The sequence below is a fragment of the Macrobrachium nipponense genome, chromosome 23 (genome assembly GCF_015104395.2).
Source record: "Macrobrachium nipponense isolate FS-2020 chromosome 23, ASM1510439v2, whole genome shotgun sequence".
Classification (NCBI taxonomy): domain Eukaryota; kingdom Metazoa; phylum Arthropoda; class Malacostraca; order Decapoda; family Palaemonidae; genus Macrobrachium; species Macrobrachium nipponense.
In genome coordinates, this window is record NC_061090.1 from 82,651,072 (window position 1) to 82,673,700 (window position 22,629).

General features: G+C 40.1%; 1 protein-coding gene across 2 annotated transcripts in view; it reads right to left on the reverse strand.

Annotated features, from left to right (window-relative positions):
- The window catches only part of LOC135202251 (uncharacterized), an 82,002-nt gene that overhangs the window by 46,046 nt on the left and 13,327 nt on the right, over nt 1-22,629 (reverse strand). For both annotated transcript variants that reach the window (XM_064231545.1, XM_064231534.1), the window contains exon 2: nt 10,596-10,876. In XM_064231545.1, the coding sequence (XP_064087615.1) occupies nt 10,596-10,876 (281 nt within the window). The remainder of the gene's footprint in view (nt 1-10,595; nt 10,877-22,629) is intronic.

Below are 22,629 nucleotides of genomic sequence, written 5' to 3' on the forward strand. Positions count from 1 at the left end.
AACGCTTCTTATTCTCACAGTAACAAAGCTCGGACGTCTGCTCTCAAAAGCGTCCTGCTACTAAGACTTCTATTTCATATTTCTCGGTGGAAAGACGTACACGTGATCAGGGCGACGTTTCGCCTTCTTACTTCTCACTGGAACGCATAACGAGAGAGAGGAGGACGTGAAGCGTCCTCTTCTATAAAGCTTCTATTTAGAGGCGCGAGTCCTTCCGAAAGCTCCAACCCCTGCGCGGGGAGGACGCTTCGGAGGACGAGAAGCAATCCTTCAGGATTCGTGCACGTGCACGCACTTAGCAGTCTGGGGATTTTTCATCAGAAACTGCCGAAGGCACGCCAGATCGGTGGGGGTTCCTCGTAACCCTCCTTCGGCTTTCGACAAGCTCTCTCCCCGGGTCCTGGAGTCAAGCAGAGGTCCCGGCCTAGAGGCAAAATAAGGCCGATCTGACGCACCCTCCACTACACAAGGGGCACTGTCACTGCACTTAGCCACTTCGCTATTGCTCTCTAAAGCAAGCACTTTCGATTCTAAGATACGAATCGAAAGAGTATTAGAGAAAGGGCAATAACCTCTACAGACACTGTTTAGGGCCCGAAGGCAACATTACAGGGTTATGAGAAACAATAACAGAAGTAGCACTCTTCACAACAATGAAGGAGAGCGATCACCTCATAACCCGTAGGCCATACTACAGGGTTAGGCAAAAAAAAAAAAATCTACAGGAAGGTTAGCAGGTTCACTACCCTGACTTTTGATTACTGATTAGTAATTGCGTACATACGAATCATACGTTTTCCTTACGGAATTAGACATGTTTACTGATTAATTGCGTACATACGAATCATACGTCTTCCTTACGGAATAGACAAAGTCTCACACTCCTTACATGACAAATCTCAACAAAGAAGCAAGACTCATACCCCTCGTGCATACCAAGTGCGGATCTACCGAAGCTTTCGGTAGCCACACCCTATCTTTGCAGACAACACCCTCTGAAACTAGCCTAACTAGATTCAGATATCTTATGCAAAAATGAATCAAATTCAAATCAATTTAAGATAGCGTATGTCTAGCCACAAATCCAAGTAAATAAATTAAAAGACAATTAGGATACTTAGCGGCAATGAACGTTTCCAGAATCTAAGACGGAGGTACTGGAAACAGGTGTTTCCAGCACCGGCGACAGAAAAAATTATGAATAGAAAATGGGAATGGTTCCTGATACCCGCCTCCCAGCGGCGGGAATGGGTACTAACCACCTGGCCGACCACTGCGTGTGTCGGAAGTTTTTAAAATTCTGTCGGACTTCAGAAAATACAGCTATATATATATCTGACAGGTAAGTTTCATGAACAAAGTGGTTTTTTTCTATTTATCGTGATTTATATGCAAATATTTTGAAACTGATAAAAGCTACAACCTTCAATTATTTTTAGATGTACTCTACATGAAATTGCGCACATTTTCATATATAAAACTTTATGTAACGGCTAATTTAAAATGGAGCAAACATTACGACAATCGGACAAAAAAATTTAAGATTTTTTTCAGAAGTTACCACGCAGACGTAAGGAACATTTTTTTTTTTTTTTTTTTTTTTCATATTCACCATAAATCAAAATATTGTGCTAGAGACTTCCAATTAGTTGCAAAATGCAGGTAAATGATTGAATATTACTAAAATATAAGAGTTTTAGCTTACAATTGCGTTATTCAAAGTTGACCCAAGATTGAAATTTTGGCACATTGTTATTTATATGAAAATATTTAAAAACTGATAAAAGCTACAATCATGAGTATCTTTTTATGTCTTCTACATGAAATTGCACACATTTTCATATATAATACTCCATGTAACAGGAAATTTAAAATGGTACAAAAATTATGTCAAAGTGACAAAACAGTTTGAGATGTGTCACTGATACTTTTTAGTGCGATAAGAAAGAAATTCGTGCTTGCACGCCTGGTTAACGATTGTAAACAAAACGACGCCTTGATCCGTGAGCTTCCAGCATCCCCCAAGGCGCGTGATTCAAAAGTTTTTGCCTGGTAGGCCTATAAGTATTTTTCCGCAAATTTTAAAAAAACTTTTTTTATCAACGTACCATACGTACAATCGGCACCCGACAGACAATTTATGTCAACGTTTAATACGTCCAATCGGCGTTAAAGGGTTAATAAGACAAATACAAAAGAAGTAAATAAGTATAGCATTTATAATGAAAAAAAAACTAGGAATAGGCTATATGATTTAAGACAAACTGCTAAAACTAAAAGCCATAGGGCAAGGGCATAAATTAAGAGGATTAAGATGGCCCAGATAAGGCAGATAGCCTAAACAATGTTCTCCCATATGAAAAAAGGCAATGCTACATTAATCTGTTTTAACTCCTTCCTACCACTCGATTTTAGTTTGACTTTATGGTCTTGTTTGGTTGGACAGAGAATACTCGCATGTAATTATCTTCGAATGCGGGCCCATGTCTCTCATAAGCGGCTTAGGAAGCGTCCGAGGGCTGAGTGAATGCTGTATTGATATCAGCCTGCGTGACCCGGAGAATATTTCTTTCCTCCATGACCTCCCCCAAACCCACCATCCCTTGTTTGTTTGTCTTAGGTGCAGCTGCACCCTGGGAGTCGACTCCAGAATAAATTTTTGCGAGATCACCCTCTACAAGAGTCGATTTTGTCGAGTCCAAAATTAGCGATTCTTGCCCAGCCCTACTGTTTGTTCATGGAAAGGAATTGCTGAACAAAGAGACAGAAGACAGAATAAGGCAGTCCCCAGGTTACGACGGGTTCAGCTTACGACGTTAAGGCGCTTTTCAATTATATTCATCAGAAATTATTTCCAGGGTTACGACTCCTACAACGCTGATCTGGCATATGAAATATGACATCAAAAAGGAAAAATAACCAACATTTGAAGTTTTTTTTACGTAAAATGCAATAAAAATGCAGTTTACTTAGTTTTCAATGCACCCAAAGCATTAAAAGTAAGGTTTTCTTAGGATTTTTCACGATGTTCTGGCTTACGACGATTTTCGGGTTACAACGCGTCTCAAGAACGGAACCCGTCGTAACCCTAGACTGCCTGTAAAGAATTTCTTAAAAGTGGTTGAGAAGACTTCTAAAAATAGATTGGTCAGAAGGAGGAAAGATGGGAGAACTGTTGTATGTATGTAATCTGCATTCACTCCTTTTTTTACCAACCATTTACATATTTCTTTATTGAAGGGTAATGTATTAAGTTAACTTTTAAATAAAATTACAGTAACTTTAATTTTATTTAAAAGTTAGCTTAATATTTAAGGAACATGATTATGGTCATATTTAGCATTCAAATGCTAGAAGTAAGCATTTATGAATTAGCATTTTTAGAGACGGTGCCAAAATTTCGTGAAAATAACCCTTGCACAAGGGGGTCTGGAACCTAATCTCGTGTAACTTCTGGGTATTACTGTAGAGTATCCCGTCCTTAGCACCTCTATCACCCATTCCTCTGCTCCTCTCCTGCTCCACCCATGCCAGAAAAGATGAAGTCTGGCACCTACTGCTGCATGGGGCTGTCCTACCTCACTTCTTAGGGGGTGGGGTTGGAAGACGAATTCTTGATCGACTTACGGGTTAAACGCACCTTTCCTCTGGTCTTAGAAAGGGGCCTTAGCTTAAATTCCCAAAAGGTCAAACATTGGAGTGGAGAATAGGACTTGTTGAACTGTCCCGTTTCCCTACATTTCAAAGAATGGGAAATTAAGTCCTATGTCAACTTCTTTTCTAAGTCGATAGCAATTCCGCTTACGTCTTCCAAAAAAAGGAAATCACATGCAAGAGGAGAAAAAGGGAGAGCTAACTTTTGAGTCTGAGTTACTCCTTTCAATATAAAGTAGCACCATAGTTCTCCTTTCTTGAAAACACACACAACAAAAGTCGAGGCTAGTTCCCAGGAAACTGTCTCTAATACCTCTTCCAAGGCAAGAGAGGACTGCTAACAGATCAAACAAGAGGTCCAAAGAGACTGAAGGTGCATCCCGAATCCTTTTAGCAAGGGCGTCTATAGCTCAATCCATGAAACTGGTCACCTCAAACAGCTTAAACACTATAAAAGATTGTCCATTTCAACGGAAGAAAACGGTTTTTGCCGCAGCAAAACCTGCTCTTCTAGAAGGCTCAATAAGTCCTGAAAAATCTCCTTGAGCTGAGGTAGACTCACCCAAAGAGAGAGATTCTCCAGTCGCATAATAAAAATGCCTTCTCTTAGTTAGGAAGGAAGGCAGAAAAGAGAAAACAGCTTTCCCTTCCACTCTATTAGCAACAGTCAACTTTCAATGCAATTCAATGCCTTCTTAGCCAAAGTTGAAAGCACCATACTGGGGAGCTTCAAAGATCCCGAAGGGACACTACTCATCTGGAACATAGATGAGGGCGAAGCTGGCATCCCCGGTTTGAAAAAGTTATGATAACTTTTAAGGAAAAGCCTCAAAAGCAATCCATAAGCCACTGGAGGTTTAAAATCTTCTGCAATATGATCCTCCTCTTCTGCAGATGAAACAGGAGACAGGTAAGGATCTACTTCTCCAGCAGAAGGAAGAGCCGAACCGGTCGAAACTGAGCAAGTAAAGGTGGCGGAGGGAGCTCAGAAGCCAAAGGAACTTCCTGCGGTATGGGCACTCTGGCACCAGCGGGAGCAGAGATATCAATGGGCATTGAGTTGCTAATGGGCACTCAGATGACAACAGGAGCTTAACAGAAGCTGATGGCTCAAGCACTAAAGGGAGCTTTTGCACCAATGGGTGCTCAACCATTTGAGGGAGCCCAGGCACCAATGGGTGCTGTGGCTTCCACTGAGAAAACCAGAGGTACTGCATACTCGGTGACAGAAGCACGTCTGTCCGATACTGAAAGCTTGGAAAATGGGTGATCAGGAGCTACTGAATGAGACACAAGATTCTCTTTCGTTAAGGGCGTTCAGAACCAAAAGAGCTATGAGGAACTGTGTGCTCAGGGGCACATACACTCCCTGGAACTGCTTCCATAGACAAAGCAGAAACTGGTGCTGACTCACGTACTGAACCAAAGCATTTATGATGATCTGGACAACCTTCAGAGGAAAAAGTCTCTGGGCTATCTCAGAAATTTGCAGGAAGGTTTTGCTTCTTTAGCCTTCTTAGCAAGCACCTGAAGGGTGCAAGCTACTTTTGCCACAGACCTTTTCAGTGCCCTAGACTTATCACTACCACGCCATAAGCGCCATTTCTTGCAACTAAAAGCACCCAAACTGAAAGAAAAGCGATGCACACAATCCAAGACAGCTTTCTAATAGCTGTCTTTCACAACCTGGGAAACATCAGCAGGTGCGTCTCAGGGGTCAACTGTCCGTGGGCAGACCCCATTGACTTCCCTTGGGCCTCCGGTATGACTTCTCCCAGGTGCGGGGGTGTGTCAGGGACCTTCACCTAGGACTGATTGATTGATTGTGTATTATATCTGGCGTCACAACATCTGGGTAATTGACACCGAAATATGATATTGTAATGATACAATTAAGTTTGTTCATACTTACCTGGCAGATATATATAATCAAGTACCCACCCACCTCCCCTCAGGAGACAGTGGAAATAAAAATTATGAATAGAAAATGGGAATGGTTCCTGATACCCGCCTCCCAGCGGCGGGAGTGGGTACTAACCACCTGACTCCCACTGCGTGTGTCGTAAGTGTTTAAATTTCTGTCGGATTCGGAAAAATACAGCTATATATATATCTGCCAGGTAAGTATGAACAAACTTAATTGTATCATTACAATATCATTTTGTTCATGAAACTTACCTGTCAGATATATATATAGCTGAATCCCACCTTTGGTGGTGGGAGTAGACAGAATAGAAGATTTTAATAAACATATATATGCAGATAATTGATATCTTGGTTCCTTACCTGTTAGCATAGCTGACTTCGTGGTTACTGCCGCGTAAGTCTGCTTGTGCTACTAGAGTTGCCAGCGAGGTAGAGACCTATAAAGCTGGTGCACTCCAGATGATCTGTCAACAGGGGCGAGACCACGATGTGACTAGACCATTGACCATACCAATGAGGGCAACGAAGTAAAACCAAACCACCTGGCGTAGCCTACCAAAAGTATCCCACTTAGACTAAGCTAATGGAAGGGAGATCCGCCGCAGGCGGTCAACCCCACAACCATAACACAAGTTAAAAACTCCCCTAACCATTAAAGGATAGGATGAGCGCTACCTCCTGCCCCCAAAACAGTGTCTGCAGCGACGTATGGTCCGAGCAAGTAACAATTTTCGTATGTTGCTTTCACCTCCCGCAGGTAGTGTGAAGCGAACACCGAATTGCTTCGCCAATAAGTGGCGCCTAAAATATCTTTGATTGCCATATTTTTGTGAAAAGCCACCGAAGTAGCAATAGCCCTCAACTCGTGGGATTTCACTTTCAGAAGCTCCATGTCACTTTCACTACACTTTTCATGGGCTTCCTTAACCGTACTTCTTAAGAAGAACGCCAGTGCGTTCTTCGACATCGGAAGATCTGGTTTTTTCACAGAGCACCACAAGTTCTCCGAAGAGCCTCTGCATGCTCTGGTTCTCTGCAAATAAAACTTGAGAGCCCTGACAGGACACAGGACTCTCTCAGCTTCAGGTCCCACTAGCTCCGACAACCCTTTGATCTCGAACGTCCTCGGCCAAGGGTTGGAAGGGTTCTCGTTCTTTGCTAAGAACGTAGGACTTAAGGAACAAACTGCACTATGATCCTTGAACCCAATGTGCTTGCTTATGACTTGAATTTCGCTAACGCTCTTCGCCGTCGCCAGAGCGGTTAGGAAAATGGTCTTCTTAGTAAGATTCCTAAGCGAGGCTAAATGGAGCGGTTCAAATTGACTCGACATGAGAAACTTAGGTACCACGTCTAAGTTCCACGATGGTACTTTCGGTTGGAGAACTTTCACAGTCTCAAATGATCTAATGAGATCATGAATGTCTCTATCATTCGCTAAGTCAAGTCCTCTATGCCTGAAGACCACAGAAAGCACGCTTCTGTAGCCTTTAATCGTGGGAACGGCTAGTTTCGCTTCTTTCCTAAGGTGAAGAAGGAAATCTGCTATCTGGCTCACAGAGGTTGAGGTGGAGGAAATGCCCTTCTTTCTGCACCAACTTCTAAAGACAGCCCACTTTGATTGGTAAACTGCGATTGAGGAGGGCCTCCTTGCGGTGGCAATCGCCATTGCCACAGGTCTTGAAAAACCCCTCGCTCTGGCCAACTTCTTGATAGTCTGAACGCAGTCAGACTCAGAGCGGGGAGGTTTTTGTGGTACCTCTCGAAGTGGGGCTGTCTGAGTAGATCTTTCCTTAGAGGCAGAGTCCTTGGAAAGTCTACCAGGAAGGACATCACCTCCATGAACCAGTCGACCGCTGGCCAGAAGGGGGCGATGAGGGTCATCCTCGCTCCTTCTGATGCAGCGAACTTCCTCATCACTTCCCCGAGGATTTTGAATGGGGGAAAAGCGTAAATGTCTAGTCCCGACCAATTCCACAGTAGGGCGTCTATTGCCACTGCTCCCGGGTCCAGAACTGGGGAGCAATACAGCGGAAGTCTCTTCGTTCGGGAAGTTGCGAAAACGTCCACATGAGGACGTCCCCACAGCTTCCATAGCGCCTGGCATACCTCCTGATGAAGGGTCCATTCCGTTGGCAGAAGCTGTCCTTGCCGACTGAGAAGGTCCGCTCGCACGTTTTCCACGCCTGACACAAATCTTGTCAGAATCGTGACGTTTTGCGACTTCGCCCAAATCAGGATATTCTTCGCGATGGCGAACAGAGAAGGAGAGTGAGTTCCCCCCTGTTTCCTGAGGTATGCCAGGGCTGTGGTGTTGTCCGAGTTTATCTGAACCACTTTGTTGGAGACTTCCTCTTGGAAGAACCTTAGAGCAAGGTAAACCGCTGAAAGTTCTTTAAGATTGATGTGCCAGGACACCTGTTCCCCTCTCCAGGTGCCTGACACTTCTCTCCCTCCCAGTGTTGCTCCCCAACCCGTGGAGGACGCGTTGGAGAACAACACTAGGTCGGGGTTCCGAAGCTTGAGCGAAAGTCCTTCCGCAAGCTTCTTTGGATCCAACCACCATTTGAGGTGCTTTTTCACTTCTTCCGTCAAAAACAAATAGCTAGTAACCAAACGCAAGTGCCTACGCGCATGTAACTCCTTTGACGTCTGTGGCGTAACTGAGTCATTCTCTGAGTCTCGCCTATAAATAACCGCTCTGAGCAGCTCGCTTCTCACCCAGTGTCACACTACCTTTCATTGCTACCAGATGTATGAGAATTTTGAAAAAAATCTTAAAAAATCGCTGTATATCTGCAAAAATAAACACGCAAAAACGATTCTGTCAAACTCAAGTCATACAGACGACGCAGTTACGATGACGTCATCATTTAAAAACCGCTATATCTTCATTATTTATAAAGATAATTGGCTGAAACTTCTGGAAAGCATGCAAGGCATGTATCTGCATAGATACAAGTAATAACTCGTTTTTTATTTTTTCAAGTTGACATGTCATCCGCCATAGTGGACGGTCCCCTTAAGAGATAGTAAAAAAATAACAGGTACATCAGATGAGGATTTTAAAGATTCCTGACTAACTAAAAATCTTTCGTATCTAGCAGTTGCCTTACATAACCTATCTTTTCCCAATTTAGACATATGAGAAGACAAAACCTTCCATTGCTTCTCATCCAAGCCTATACATTCAGAACATCTTAACTCTGGAGAACAACTTCAACCCCTACACTCTGTGCATACTGTATGTGCATTGTACTTGGCAGATGTCCACCGTGTCCTGCAACCCTTGTTACAGTAATGGGTACTTGTCACTCCTGAGTCAGACATAGTCAGTGAAAAGCAAAAATCAAAAATAAAGAACAGTCCAAAAAGTCATTCTAATGCCTGACTAAATAACCAAAAACCAAAGGCTAAGAAAAGAATCATACGGTACATCACTGATAGTCCTGTAACAATGATAAACAGACAATCAATATCCAAACTTAAAGAGCTGCTGACTACAACCTCTGTTAGAAGCCCGCAGAAATAAATTAAGCATGTTTGCTACGTTGTTTACCTCTTACCCTGGTTGTGAGCAGGGATACCTGCCTACACCATAACAAAAGAATTGCTACCGCGATTTTCAAATTTTAACTCCCGATACTTAGAAATTCTTAGTTATGTAATTACTTGGTAAACTACTTGCATATAAACAAAATTTCCTTCGTAAATTGTTAGACGTGATGAACAATATTAAACAAATCTTCACTTATGGCACTTTAAAACCCAGTCAAGCCCGGGTCCAAACTATTTAGTGCATTAGTAAATTGATGAAGAGCATTATTATTATAAAAGTAGCTTAATCAGACCACTGAGCTGACTTTCAGCTCTCATAGGGCTGGTCTGAAGGATTAAAATAAAATGCAAGGTCTTGACTTGAGGCCAATAACTGAGACCATATGGGTCACTCAGTATGATGCTGAATAAATAGAAATTATATTAAACTCTGCACAAAGGCTTATGCTTTCATGTTTTATTCATTTTATTGAATTTTTTATTCAAATTACCTAATCGTCTCCATACGAGTGGTTTTTATATTTATTCACTGTTAGCTTATCAGATCACCAAGGAACTTTGTGTTTTGTTGGATGGGGATTTAATTTTGGTATTGCTTTACCAGCAGCATTTTTAATGGAATCAATAAGGAATTTATTAGTTTCGTTATGGTCTTTTAAATATTCAAAAGGTTTGATATTCCTAGTGTGCATTTCATATTGCTCCAAATCTGCTTTATAAATGTGTTAGCAAGGAACATGTTTCACTGGATTATTTTTGATAAGGAAATTAATACTGGGACTTGATCACTGGTGTGCAAGTCATCAATTGTATCCCAATCTAATCTGTCTACAATACTTAAAAGTACACAGAGTTACGTCTACTGAGGAAAACGTTACATGTTTTTTAATATGTGCTAATTTCATCATCATATATACAGCACATGGTCATCTGAATCCATAAATTCTTCTATTTTATTTCCTGCTCTATTAGAGCTTGCACAATTACAGTCCTATATTGGGTAGAAAGCATGAACAGCTATCTAGAGTAACAAGCTTATGAGTACAGGCAGTCCCTGGGTTATGACGGGTTCAGCTTACGACGTTCGGCACTTTTCAATTATATTCATCAGAAATCATTTCCAGGGTTACGACGCCTACAACACTCATCTGGCACAAGAAATATGATGCCAAAAATGCAAAATAATCAATATTTGAAGGTTTTTTTGATGAAAAATGCAATAAGAATGCAGTTTACATAGTTTTCAATGCACCCAAAGCATTAAAAGTAAAGTTTTCTTAGGATTTTTGACAATGTTCCGGCTCACGACGAATTTCGGGTTACAACGCTTCTCAAGAATGGAACCTCTGTCGTAACCCAGGGACTGCCTGTACACCAGAAAATTTAACTCATCAATGCCATAATTGTACCCTCCCTACTGCTTCACCTGGAAAGAAAGGAAAAAAGAAACCTCATACCCGTCTGCCTTCCTTCAGATCTGAAGGTGGGGTGTCTGTCAACTGCAATCTTTTCCGTGGTGAAGAACGCAGCACTATCATCCCTTTTCCCGGTGACCGTTTGATTGGAGTTTTTTCTGAATGTTTTATAGGGCTCTCAATAGGAATGGGTGACCACTCTAAGGGTAAAGATCTTCTACCTCGACCACGAATTATCAATTCATCAGGTGACGGTGTTGGCGAAAGATAAGATGATGGAAGATTAACTGTTGCCGACCAGGTGCGACCATTCAACAAGTTTCCTAAAGAAAGAACAAAGGCCATGTAATAAGTGCATTATATTATATACTATAATTATAACACTAATATCTTAAGGGTGCTGTATGTTTAGAATTTTCAGATCTGAGAAACTTTACTTGCTAACCCAAAATATCTAATTTTGCTAGTTGAAAGTAAAAATTTATAATGCTAATTTACATGACTACATCCTCAAGCATTTCAGAAGCAGTTAAGGAACCTATTTAGCCGATCAATAATGCTTCTGTTCAATATTTTCATGGAAACAATAAGGACAAAAAAATTTTGGTTCAAAGTCATTGGAAAAGAAAGGGAATTAAGAAAGGATTGTAAAGTAGCGGATGTTTGCTGATGACACAAAGTTAAAGAAAAGCAGGCCGAGAGGTAAAAATTCAAATTAGCATGAAAGAGGTTGTGTGTAAATGTTGGGAAGGAGGAAGAGAGGCAAACATAAAAAGAGCTAGATAAATGGAGTGGAAGAGGTAGAGAGGTTTGACATGATACAAATTAGCCTTTTGTGCAGGTATACATATGCAAAACACTTCATGCTAAATGACAATTTTTTTTATTAATTATTTTTCCTAATACACATACCTGAGGTCTTTACATATGGGTTCACTTTCAGCGCAAGTTGGAACTGGCCATTTAACTTAGAACAAGGTGGTTATTAGTAGTTAGCTACTGACGGAAGGGGAGGAAGCTTCACCACCCAGTCAACATGCATTCACCTTACCTTTTGGCTCAGGCAGCAGAACGAGGGGTGGCTAGAGGTGGGCCATTTATGTAAAGACCACAAGTTTGTATGTTAGCCCTCTTACGCCGACTGGACGTATTTTACGTCGACATATTTTGTCTCCCGTGTGCCGACTGGACGTATTTTACGTCAACTTACAAAACTTTTTTTTTTAAATTCGCGGAAAAATACTTATAGGCCTACCAGCCTAAAACTTTTGAATCACGCGCCTTGGGGGATGCTGGGAGTTCACGGATCAAGGTGTTGTTTTGTTTACAATCGTTACGCAGGCGCGCAAGCGCGAATTTCTTTCTTGCCGCACTACATGAAGTATTATATATGAAAATGTGCGCATTTTTATGTAGAATACAACAATAAAAAACTCATGATTGTAGCTTTTATCAGTTTTGAGATATTTTCATATAAATAACGATAATTGCCAAAATTTCAACCTTCGGTCAACTTTGACTCTACCGAAATGGTCGAAAAACGCAATTGTAAGCAAAAACTCTTATATTTTAGTAATATTCAATCATTTACCTTAATTTTGCAACTAATTGGAAGTCTCTAGCACAATATTTCGATCTATGGTGAATTTATGAAAAAACTTTTTCCTTACGTCCGCGCGGTAACTCTTCCGAAAAAAATCATACATGCGATTGTGGTAATGTTTGCACCATTTTAAAATTAGCCGTTATATAAAGTTTTATATATGGAAATGTGCGCAATTTCATGCACAATACAACTAAAAACAACCCATGGTTGTAGCTTTTATCAGTTTTGAGATATTTCATATAAATAACAATTGCCAAAATTTCAACCTTCGGTTAACTTTGACTCTACCAAAATGGTCGAAAAACGCAATTGTAAGCTAAAACGCTTATATTCTAGTAATATTCAAGCATTTACCTTCATTTTGCAACAAATTGGAAGTCTCTAGCACAATATTTTGATTTATGGTGAATTTATGAAAAAAATAACATTTTCTTTACGTCCGCGCGGTAACTCTTCCAAAAAAATCATACGTGCGATTGTGGTAATGTTTGCACCATTTTAAATTAGCCGTTACATAAAGTTTTATATATGAAAATGTGCGCAATCTCATGTAGAATACAACAAAAAATAATTGAAGGTTGTAGCTTTTCTCATTTTTTAAATATTTGCATATAAATCACGATAAATAGAAAAAAAACCACGTTCGGTCAACTTTGACTCTACCGAAATGGTCGAAAAACGCAATTGTAAGCTAAAACTCTTACAGTCTAGTAATATTCAGTCATTTATCTTCATCTTGAAACAAATTCGAAGTCTCTAGCAAAATATTTGGATTTATGGTGAATTTAAAAAAAAATCTTTCCTTCCCTCCGCGCGCGGATTCTCCGCCACAAATCTCCGAAATGCGTACGTACCATTCTCGAAATATTTGCTCCATTTCGTATTAGGCATTTCATAGAGGTTTATATATGAAAATGTGCGCAATTTCATGTAGAATAAAACGAAAAATATTTGAAGGTTGTAGCTTTTCTTATTTCCAAAATAATTGCATATAAAAAATATATATATATAAAAATTCGACATTTGGTCAACTTTAACTCGTCAGATATGGTCGAAAACTGCAATTGTAAGCTAATACTCTTACAGTATAGTAATATTCAATCATTTGTCTTCATTTTGAAAGAAATTGGAAGTCTCTAGGACAATATTTAGATTTATGGTGAATTTTTGAAAAAAATATTTGTTTACGTCCGCGTGTTACGAATTCATGCATTATTTTGTGATAATATTTTCACTGTGCTGCTTTTATCGTTTTACAATGTGTTATATACCAAAATGATCGCAATTTAGTGTACATTACAACGGAAAAAAAAAGTAACTTGTTACCTTTATCCGTTTTGCGCACAGCACGATTTGAATACAATTATATATAAAATTTCGTTTTTGCGCTATCATATATCGCATTATTTATATATGATAATGATAATTTTTGTCCTTTCTGATGGTTGCATACTAAACTTCAGCCAATGACAAAAAAAGGAGCCAAAAATGAACTCTTAATCTTGAAAACTAAGCGCGCTGTGATTTTTTGAAAAAAATATTTTTTCCGCTTCCGCGCTCACTCTGAAACACCTCCAGCACACGGGAGACAATTTTTTTTTACCGCTTCGGCGTAAGAGGGTTAGGAAAAACAAAAATTATTTTTTAATTTGTCAATTGTTCAAACATGTATACGTACAAACCTTCAGTCTTTACATATGGGAGACTTACTTCTTGTTGGGAGGATTCTGAGCAAATCTCTCAACTGACTGGTAGTTTACCTCACCTGGGGCCTCTCTTCCTGGTCATGGAAGAGCACAGGAAGGAGACTATGCTTCTGATCTGTTATCATCATTGATTCAAAGAAAGGTTTAGATGTTCCCATGTTGTATGGGACAATAAAGCTGATGATAACCAACAGGTTTGTCCATTGTTAATCCATCTCTCCCCTTACTAGCTTTATTATAGATAGGATACTCAAGTCATCTAGAACACAAGCATGCACAACCGTCCAGCACGTAACAGGCTTGCTAATTGTCCCTCTGCCCACTGGGAGAGGAAGGGCATAAAAGAGGAAGGTAGGAGGCTAGTCCCATACACACCCTGTCTTTTGCAGCCGTACACCTTAGGTGAGATGACATCTGTCCCCAAGGGGATCTGGGCGAACTACATCACTGCTGAGCAGCGACCACAGAAACCAAAGAAAAAAGTCCAAGGATCTGTGGTCAGGTCCCATAGGTAAAAGGGTGAGTGTGGTTCTTCATGACCACATTCCCGTCCTTAGTACCTGTCCGACAGGATTTAATGAATGTGAGGGGCAGACCAATGCCCTTGACCTTACGAAATCTCACCCAGTACATAATGTTATCCACCACGTCAACTGTGGAGTATGCACGTTTGATCATCACATGAAGTCAAAAGAAATGATACTTTTGGATACCAGTTCTTGGCCGAGCTGGAACTGACAATGAGTCATTGGCACTCATACTTTAAGGTCAGGTCCTATAAGTGGTAATGCAAATGGCCTGTGGTCACTTGATAGCCACCAGGATCATTAGATTCAGAATGATCATACCCTGTTGATCACCCAGCAAATCCGACAGAAAGGCTGGAAGGCACAAGCCTTAATATCATGGCTGCAAAGATATCTCATAAACACCAACAACATCTGGTGTCCCCAGTCAGTCAATGCTACTCAACTTCACTGATCAGAGGAGAAGCAGTGCTTTCTACACGGTATGGCTGTTGGCTGTTTATACCCACTGTCCGGAAAGACAAAGCGGATCAGTAACAGATATGCTGTGTCAAGAAATTGAAGGTCTAACTTGACCATCTTCTAAGATCAAACAATCTTCTAGAATGTCGAGGTGTTGAGGCAATCTGTCTCTAACACCAAACCTAGTGACTGAACTTCCCTATCATTACATTAATCTTGCCTAACTGTGTCTGGCTGAATGCCGAGCTGCGTGTGCTACTGCCCACCCGTGGACCTGCACCATAAGTTAGAGATGAAAGGACACTAGCCCCTTCTTGTTGACTATGAACTACCTTGGTCCCAATACTTATCAACACCAAGGAGTGCCTATCCTAGGATCCTGAGGCTATTGAAGAGGTAGGAATTTGCAGGATATTGAAGTGCAGGTTAGGATAGGTTAGGTTAGCCTAGGTTAGGTTGGGTTAGGTACCCAACCTAACCTATTTCAAATGCAGATGACTGCCGTTCTGGTCAATGCCTTGAGGCATGAAGTATCTCAGGAAGGGAAGCATGTATGCAATGACAACAAATGAGATACATGTCACCTACCATTAGGCTAAGTCCTGTCTCTCTTTCTCTGAGAGGAAGAGAAGGAACAGGAACTCTGCACTGAAGGGAATGAAGGAGAGGCCGACCAAGAAGAATATGCCTCCATGGTGATGACAGGTGACCAAGAACAGCTTGCAACTGCTGAGCTAGTTGCCCTTATCAAAACAAGGACAACCTTGCTGCTGAATCTGTTAGGCTAGCAGAGACTTGGGTGAGAGTTCAGAATTTAAATTCCATGCAACTTTCAGGCTGCGAACAAATCCAAGAAGTCAGTCCTGTCCTTGAACTACTACAAATGAAAGCTCACCATCTATATACAACATCTAAATACAACAGAAGTAACCTGAACGAACGGAACGTGTCCTAGTTGAAAACCATGGTGAGTAGTCACTGAATTCATAGGGAGAGGTCAATAGCTCACAACAGGGACAGGCATGGAGCCATCAGCTTTGAAGGGGTATAAAGTCTCTCCAGGAAATGAAGAAGAGAGACTTGCAGTATGATTGAAGGGTAAGTACTGGGTATACTCATCCCTCAAACCCAACAAAGGAATCAAGTTGGACTCCCTGATTGTTGCAAGAACAGAACGAGTTGTTTCTTTCTTGAACTGAATCTGCTAAAACGGGTCAGGAAAGGAAGAGCTATGACTGGTTTCCAATTAGTACTTGTCACTTTCTCTTAGAGAGACAGACAGCTGAAAAAATAGGGAACCAGGCAGTTACGATTTCCGAATTCAATCAGCACTGCCTTTAAATTCCCTGCCAGGGATGATTCTTCAGCAAGCCATAAGGAAGGACTACTACTACCCAGGTTTCAGCAACTGTAATATCACAATTCTTTAAAGTAAATTATATTTTTCCTAACCATAAAAACCTGAGGTCCTTTACATTAGGAATTACTTTCAGGGTAGGCTGGAATACGGCCATCAAATTCTTGAGCAAGGTGATTAGGCAGTAACTACCATCTGTTAAGCGGGTAGGCTGCCTGCCCAGATGTAAACAATCCACCTTGCCTTTCGGCCCAGGTCTCAGATTGAGGGGTGGCATGAGGTGGGCATTAATGTAAAGGATCTCAGGTTTGTATAGTTAGGAAAAATACAATTTACTTTAGAAAATTGTGATTTGTTTCTGTATGATATATAAACCCTCGGTTCTTTACACTAGGAAGACTCCCTGATTGGTGGGAAGCATGTGAGTGAGCCTTTAGAACTGACTGGAATTCAGGACACCTGGATTCCTCCTAGTAATAAGATCGATGAGAAGTGCCTTTCCTCTGACAGCTTGATCAGAGTATAGGAGCTGCATGATCAAGAGCCAGACTTCTGGGCCTTTTCGAAATGAGTGAAGAATCATAACTCATCCGAAAAAGGGCTGGGAAGAATATTTAGTCAGAAGCATTAATGCATAGTTCTGGGAAGGGTTTGCATTATTGCTTACTAAAGGAAGGAGCAGGATTGCATCTATGTCTCATAAGAAAAATAGAAAGGAAACTCTATGTGCAAGCTTACCACATCAAACAGCTGACCAGCAAGTGAAAGTTTGAGTCCTATCCTCAACCTGAACAAAAGGGAGTAGAAGAGAGAGGAGGGGAAGATGGAGAGCCCAGTCACTCTCGCATCCTTCTTACCTCTAGAACAGCACAACTTAGATGAGATGAAACTTGTCTTCTTGAAGGAGCCAGGTAAGCAAACACAACCTGTGAGCATCCACCTATGTTCCAAGGAATAGAGGTTCCAAGAACCTGTAGGCAGACCCAAAGGAAGAAAGATATGAATGTGTCATAATGAGACCGCATCTATCTTCTGGTCCAACACATTCTTCTGAGTGATGAAAAATACCCAGCCACTGGCACTGCTAGCTCTGAGAGAGCGAACAGAGGACATATCAAACTGCAGAGGAGTTTCTCATGATCTGGAATGTTAGTCCATATATATAAAAGACTAAAACTAAAGAGGTCAACCAGATTGCTTGCAGGAATGTGATCAGACTAGAGACGCTAAAGATGACGTATACAATAAAAGTAGGCTAAGATAACATGCCGTCACCTGTAGTCATTCATTTGTTTTGAAAACATTAGCCCAAGTTCCCAGCTTGAGACAACTACCGCGACCTATAATTCAAATGGCCTACGTGATCTGTAGTGTGTCTCATTGTATGTATGTTCATATGTTTGAGCTACTATCTGCTTCCTTTATAACTTGTAACCGAGATGGTAGGCAGAACAGAATAGAGTTAGCTATCGTCATTAGAAGACCTGTACCTCTTTACCTAAGCTTTATCATGTAGAGAGAATAGAATTAGCCATCATCATTGGCAGCAGCGATCAAGCTATCGTCATTAGAAGACATGTACAATCGTACCTGATCTTCACCATGTAACTTCAAAAGAATATACGTATGTATTTTTATACTTCGTGCTTTCAACTAGAACCTCACCTCATCACCGAATCATCATGAGTTTAACACATCGTCGTCATAACCAAAGAAGATAATACCGACTTCGTAAGTGATCTACAAACCCCAAGACACTCCAATGAATATGGAAGTGCAATACCAACCGACTTAGCGTAAGATTATCGCAAGTCTAAAATTACCTCATAGGGCGCCCCTTATTATACAAGGCAACAGCCCTAAAAGTGGTGGCAGCGTACCAGAAGAACTCTACAACTTCTCCGAAGAAAAACCAGAATAATAAATCATGTATCATCAGAAGTCAACGATCACGAAAGCAGCAGATTCTTCAAGCAACCTAGTATCATCGTTTAGTGAGCGACTTCAGAAAACAACAAGAACTCTTCAACGACGACGAAAGCAAGAGATTCTGCAAGCAACTTAGTATCATCATTTAGTGAGCGTTTTCAGTAGTAAATAACTTCAAGAAACAAAATCGACGTGTCCTTTTCCTACGGCAACGCAAGCTTCGTCTCTCATTAGAATCATTCAAGAAAACATCGTTATTGAGCGTTTCCGGCACTTCAAGAAACAAACCGAATGCGTCTGCAGCATCGGATCTTCAAGGGCTTGAATCATCGAAACAACGCGCACAGGGAAAACTGAAGCCAAACCAGGTCATCCGCTAAAAACAGAAGGAGGACCAAGGCCGTGTGTCGTTATCGGAACACCGTGACTTCCTACAAAAGCAAGCTAAGTACAATTTTTTATTCATTTGGAGTAACTTTGAGTGTTTCCTTTACAGGTCGAATTTCGTTATTCCTGTGGCTGAAGTTACGAGACATTCTTAATCTTACTTTTTTTTACAGAAATTATCTACATCATTGAGATTTCGCTACTGCGAGTTTTTATCTTTGAGTTTCTGTTTCCAGAAGTTCTACTGAAATATCATAATCATATACTATGTTAATTTTATCATTTTGGGTGATTATTAATCCCTTACGTAACAAATCATATTAAACAGTGAATATGCGTTTACGCAGTGGACGTCTGTATTTATACAGATACATGGATAGGGTCGTTAAGCACCGTAGTGATTAGAAAACACACAAAAACAAGTGGAACACCCGTACAAATATAGATAAATTAGAGGTAACACTATTTTGGGTCATGACAATAAATGCTCCTTTGCAAAGTCCCGATCGCAGTTTTAGCCTTGAGTTTTTTGAGTTATATAAAATATCGAACCTCAATGACTCAACTTAACTTTAAAAATACGGCTGGATTGCAAGGAATAACATGTCTGTAAAAAACTTTCATTAGGCTAAACGCGCTGACCAGGATACCTCACTATTTCAAAGTTTAGCAAAGAATGAAGTAAACAACAGCAAGTACACGATAACGCAGTAGAGATAACTTATTTTAATAGTAATCGCTCAATTCTTTATAGTTCGTCATTCATACGTTCGTTGCTTTATACGTAACTAGCAGCAACATAATGCTAAAAACATACAATACGTTGCCGATGGTAATAAAGAGAAGGATCCTAATTATTACAAAAAGAAATAGGTAAACAGTAGCCCTTTCAGAAACAAACAAATCGTGCTTAAGCACTTGGGTACTGTGTCATCCAGTCAAGCGGTCAGGGTCAGTTAAATCTGCCGAGTGTTCAAAGCAAAGCACATTTCACACAATAAGCGACTCTAGCAGAGCGGGAAAAGCGATGTTGGATCATACATGCCAATATCTTTTTGAATTAAAAAGGATTTTTCCTATGAATCACACGACCGTATCAAGTAATCAGAGCAGGTTCTCGTTTTTTGTAATACATAAGTTATTATAAGTATATAGTGGTGGATTAAGCCCGACTGTACGCGCCGTAAAAATTAGAATATCTTGTTTTATTCCTTTAGTACACATAATATCCTGTATTTACGGACTCACCGTCTGTTGTTCGAACTTCCCTAATGAGAAGTCCGGATAAGCGAGCGCTCACAGATACCTCTATAGTTATAAAAAACATTGATCTGTATTTAGTGTAATTGTAAGATCCATCTAGGGGTATACAAAATATTATATTACCTCCTGCAAAATAAGGCGTGTTTATCAAAGGAAAATTCTATAAACCTTCAAACATATTAAAATCCGTTTGAACAAAATAGAGACAGTTAATCAAATAATAACTTATATAGAGGAACTATACATTTGTCTCATAAATCGTAACATTGTTCAAATGACCCAACAGAATTCTCCCACAACCGCAGTCGCAGTTTGTACGCAAAATCTTGAGAAGCATGCACCCTCGAATGTCTTAGTGCGTGTAAAAAGACTTTGCTGGGAAATGAAATTTTTATCCTTCCCGACACTGAAATATAACGATTTCCGCGAACAAAGCCCTATACAGTGGTCCCCCGTATTCGCGGGGGATGCGTACCAGACCCCCCCGTGAATAGTTAGAATCCGCAAATGTTTGGAACCCCTATAAAATGGCTAAAAACAGCCTATTTTGTTAGTTAAAACTTAAGAAAAACCACTAAAAATTTTCATACTTGGTTTTTTTAAGTTTTATCACAAAAAGTGCATTTTATGATGAAATTGATAACAAAAACCAGGAATTTGTGGATATTTCTCATAGAAAAATACCGCGAATGCGCGAATTTTCCACGAATAATGTAGGGAAACGTTCCCGAGAGAAATCCGCAAATGTGTGAGTCCGCGAATCCGGAGAACGCGAATACGGGGGGTCCACTGTACATGGTTGACTCGCAGCAACAAGTTAAATCTAGTGATCCACAAACGTATGCATATCGTGGATACGGAAGTTATAAATATCGCATTTTTTATTGTTGCTAATTTTTAATCCTGCCCAACCAGTCATAGATGAATCTCTCTTATACTCTATCTAAAGTAATATCAGTAAAGTCATTCAAGCAGAGGTGATTCAGCAGAAAATTTTTTTTTATCCTAATACCAGGAAGTTTCTCCACTAGTGAGTGATCTCTGGGAGAAAAACGGATGTCATTGAAAACAAAATACGGTCTAAGGACAAACATAAAGCTATATACGTACCTTCGCATAGACTCCCAATGAAATTTCAAAATAGAGATAAATGACGAAGTTGAAAAATGTTAGTAATAGGAGCCATTAGGAAATCAAATAAGCCCATATAATTTTTCCCTCAAACGTCATGCCATAAAAGATCGGACTTGGCGTATCTGCGTAGATTTCTGTCGCTTAAACAAGGAAACGACTCCCAATAGTTTCCAGTGCCATGTACCGACAACATCTTATCTCTGTTAGGTTAGAATAAATTTTTCACCAGCTTGGACTTCCTTGGAGGCTTTTACCAGATACAATTACCTAAGTGATTGTACCTCATACACCGTTTTCAGCACACACAGGGGATATTATTAATTTTTACGTATGCCTCCGGCTTACGTTGCGCCCCAATTACAATATAGTGTTTGGAGACTTTTAGGGGATACCCTACATGCTTATATGGTTGGTCTTATAATCTTTTCTAAATACCTTAGAAGTACATTCACATAAACTAGAGCTAGTGCTACAGAGACAAGACAAATAATCTCAGAGTAAAATATCTAAATGTGAGTTTTAAAAAAAACGAACATGTTTATCTAGTTTTATGTGTCTAGTCAAGGTCTTAAAGTAGTCCATGGTAAGGTGTCGGCTATTCATAACTTCCGGTACCTATTAACGTAAAAAGGGGATACAGCACTTTTGCGCTGTAGTGGGTATTACAATCGTATGTAAATATGTAACTCTTCAATCATGACAGCTCCTTTAACAGATCTTACGAAGAAGAGCGTAGATTTATTATGGTCTAAAAAGCATCAACAGGCGTTCGATATCTTAAAAGCAGAATAATGCAGCTCACCTAACTTAAAAATCGCTGATTTAAATAAGGAATTTTTTTTATTGCAACAGACGCCTCAGACCAAGGGGTAAGAGGGGTACTACTTCAGTAATATGATAAACAGTTCTTTCCTATAGCTTTTTATTCACGTAAACTAAAGCCCTCTGAAAGTAAATATGCAGTAATAGGCAAGGAAGGGCTAAGTATCGTTAACTCACTAGTACATTTTAAGTTCATAATCTATGGCTATCCTGATAAAGTCCTTACTGAACATGAGTCCTTTACCGAGTTTTTCAAAGGCTTTAATCACAGTCCAAAAGGAACTCGGTGAAAAATGATCATTCAGGTCTTTGGAGCCAAGATAAGATATCTACCTTGGGAAAGCAATTATCATAGCTGACGCATTTATCCCGCAATCCCGCGACATACTGCAAGGAACCATTGAAAATTAAAATTATATATATATTATATATATATATATATATAGATATATATATATAATATATATATATATATATATATATATATAGAAACATCCGTGCCTATTGTTAAAACCGTATCTAAACAAGAAAATTCCTTAACCCAAGAGATCGCGAGCATTGAATATCTGGGTTGGAGTGCAGAACTGTTACAAACTGAACAAAGCAAGGGTCAGCAGCTAAGCAAAAATAAACGCAAAAACAAAAAACTTCGAACAGAAACAGGGTCTGCGGCTAAGCAAACCAATAAACACTTCGAGTCAGAAAACCCCTAAAGCAAAAGTATATTTAAAGTATGTGTATCAGAATTATGTAATCAAATGTAATATTATATGTAGGTCCGTGACGAGGAAAACCCGAAGAGCACAGCTGGTGACTAACGACCAGGTAGTAGTAATAATCTCTTTCATACCAATCCTCCTAAACTGGTTGCATTCCGTCATCC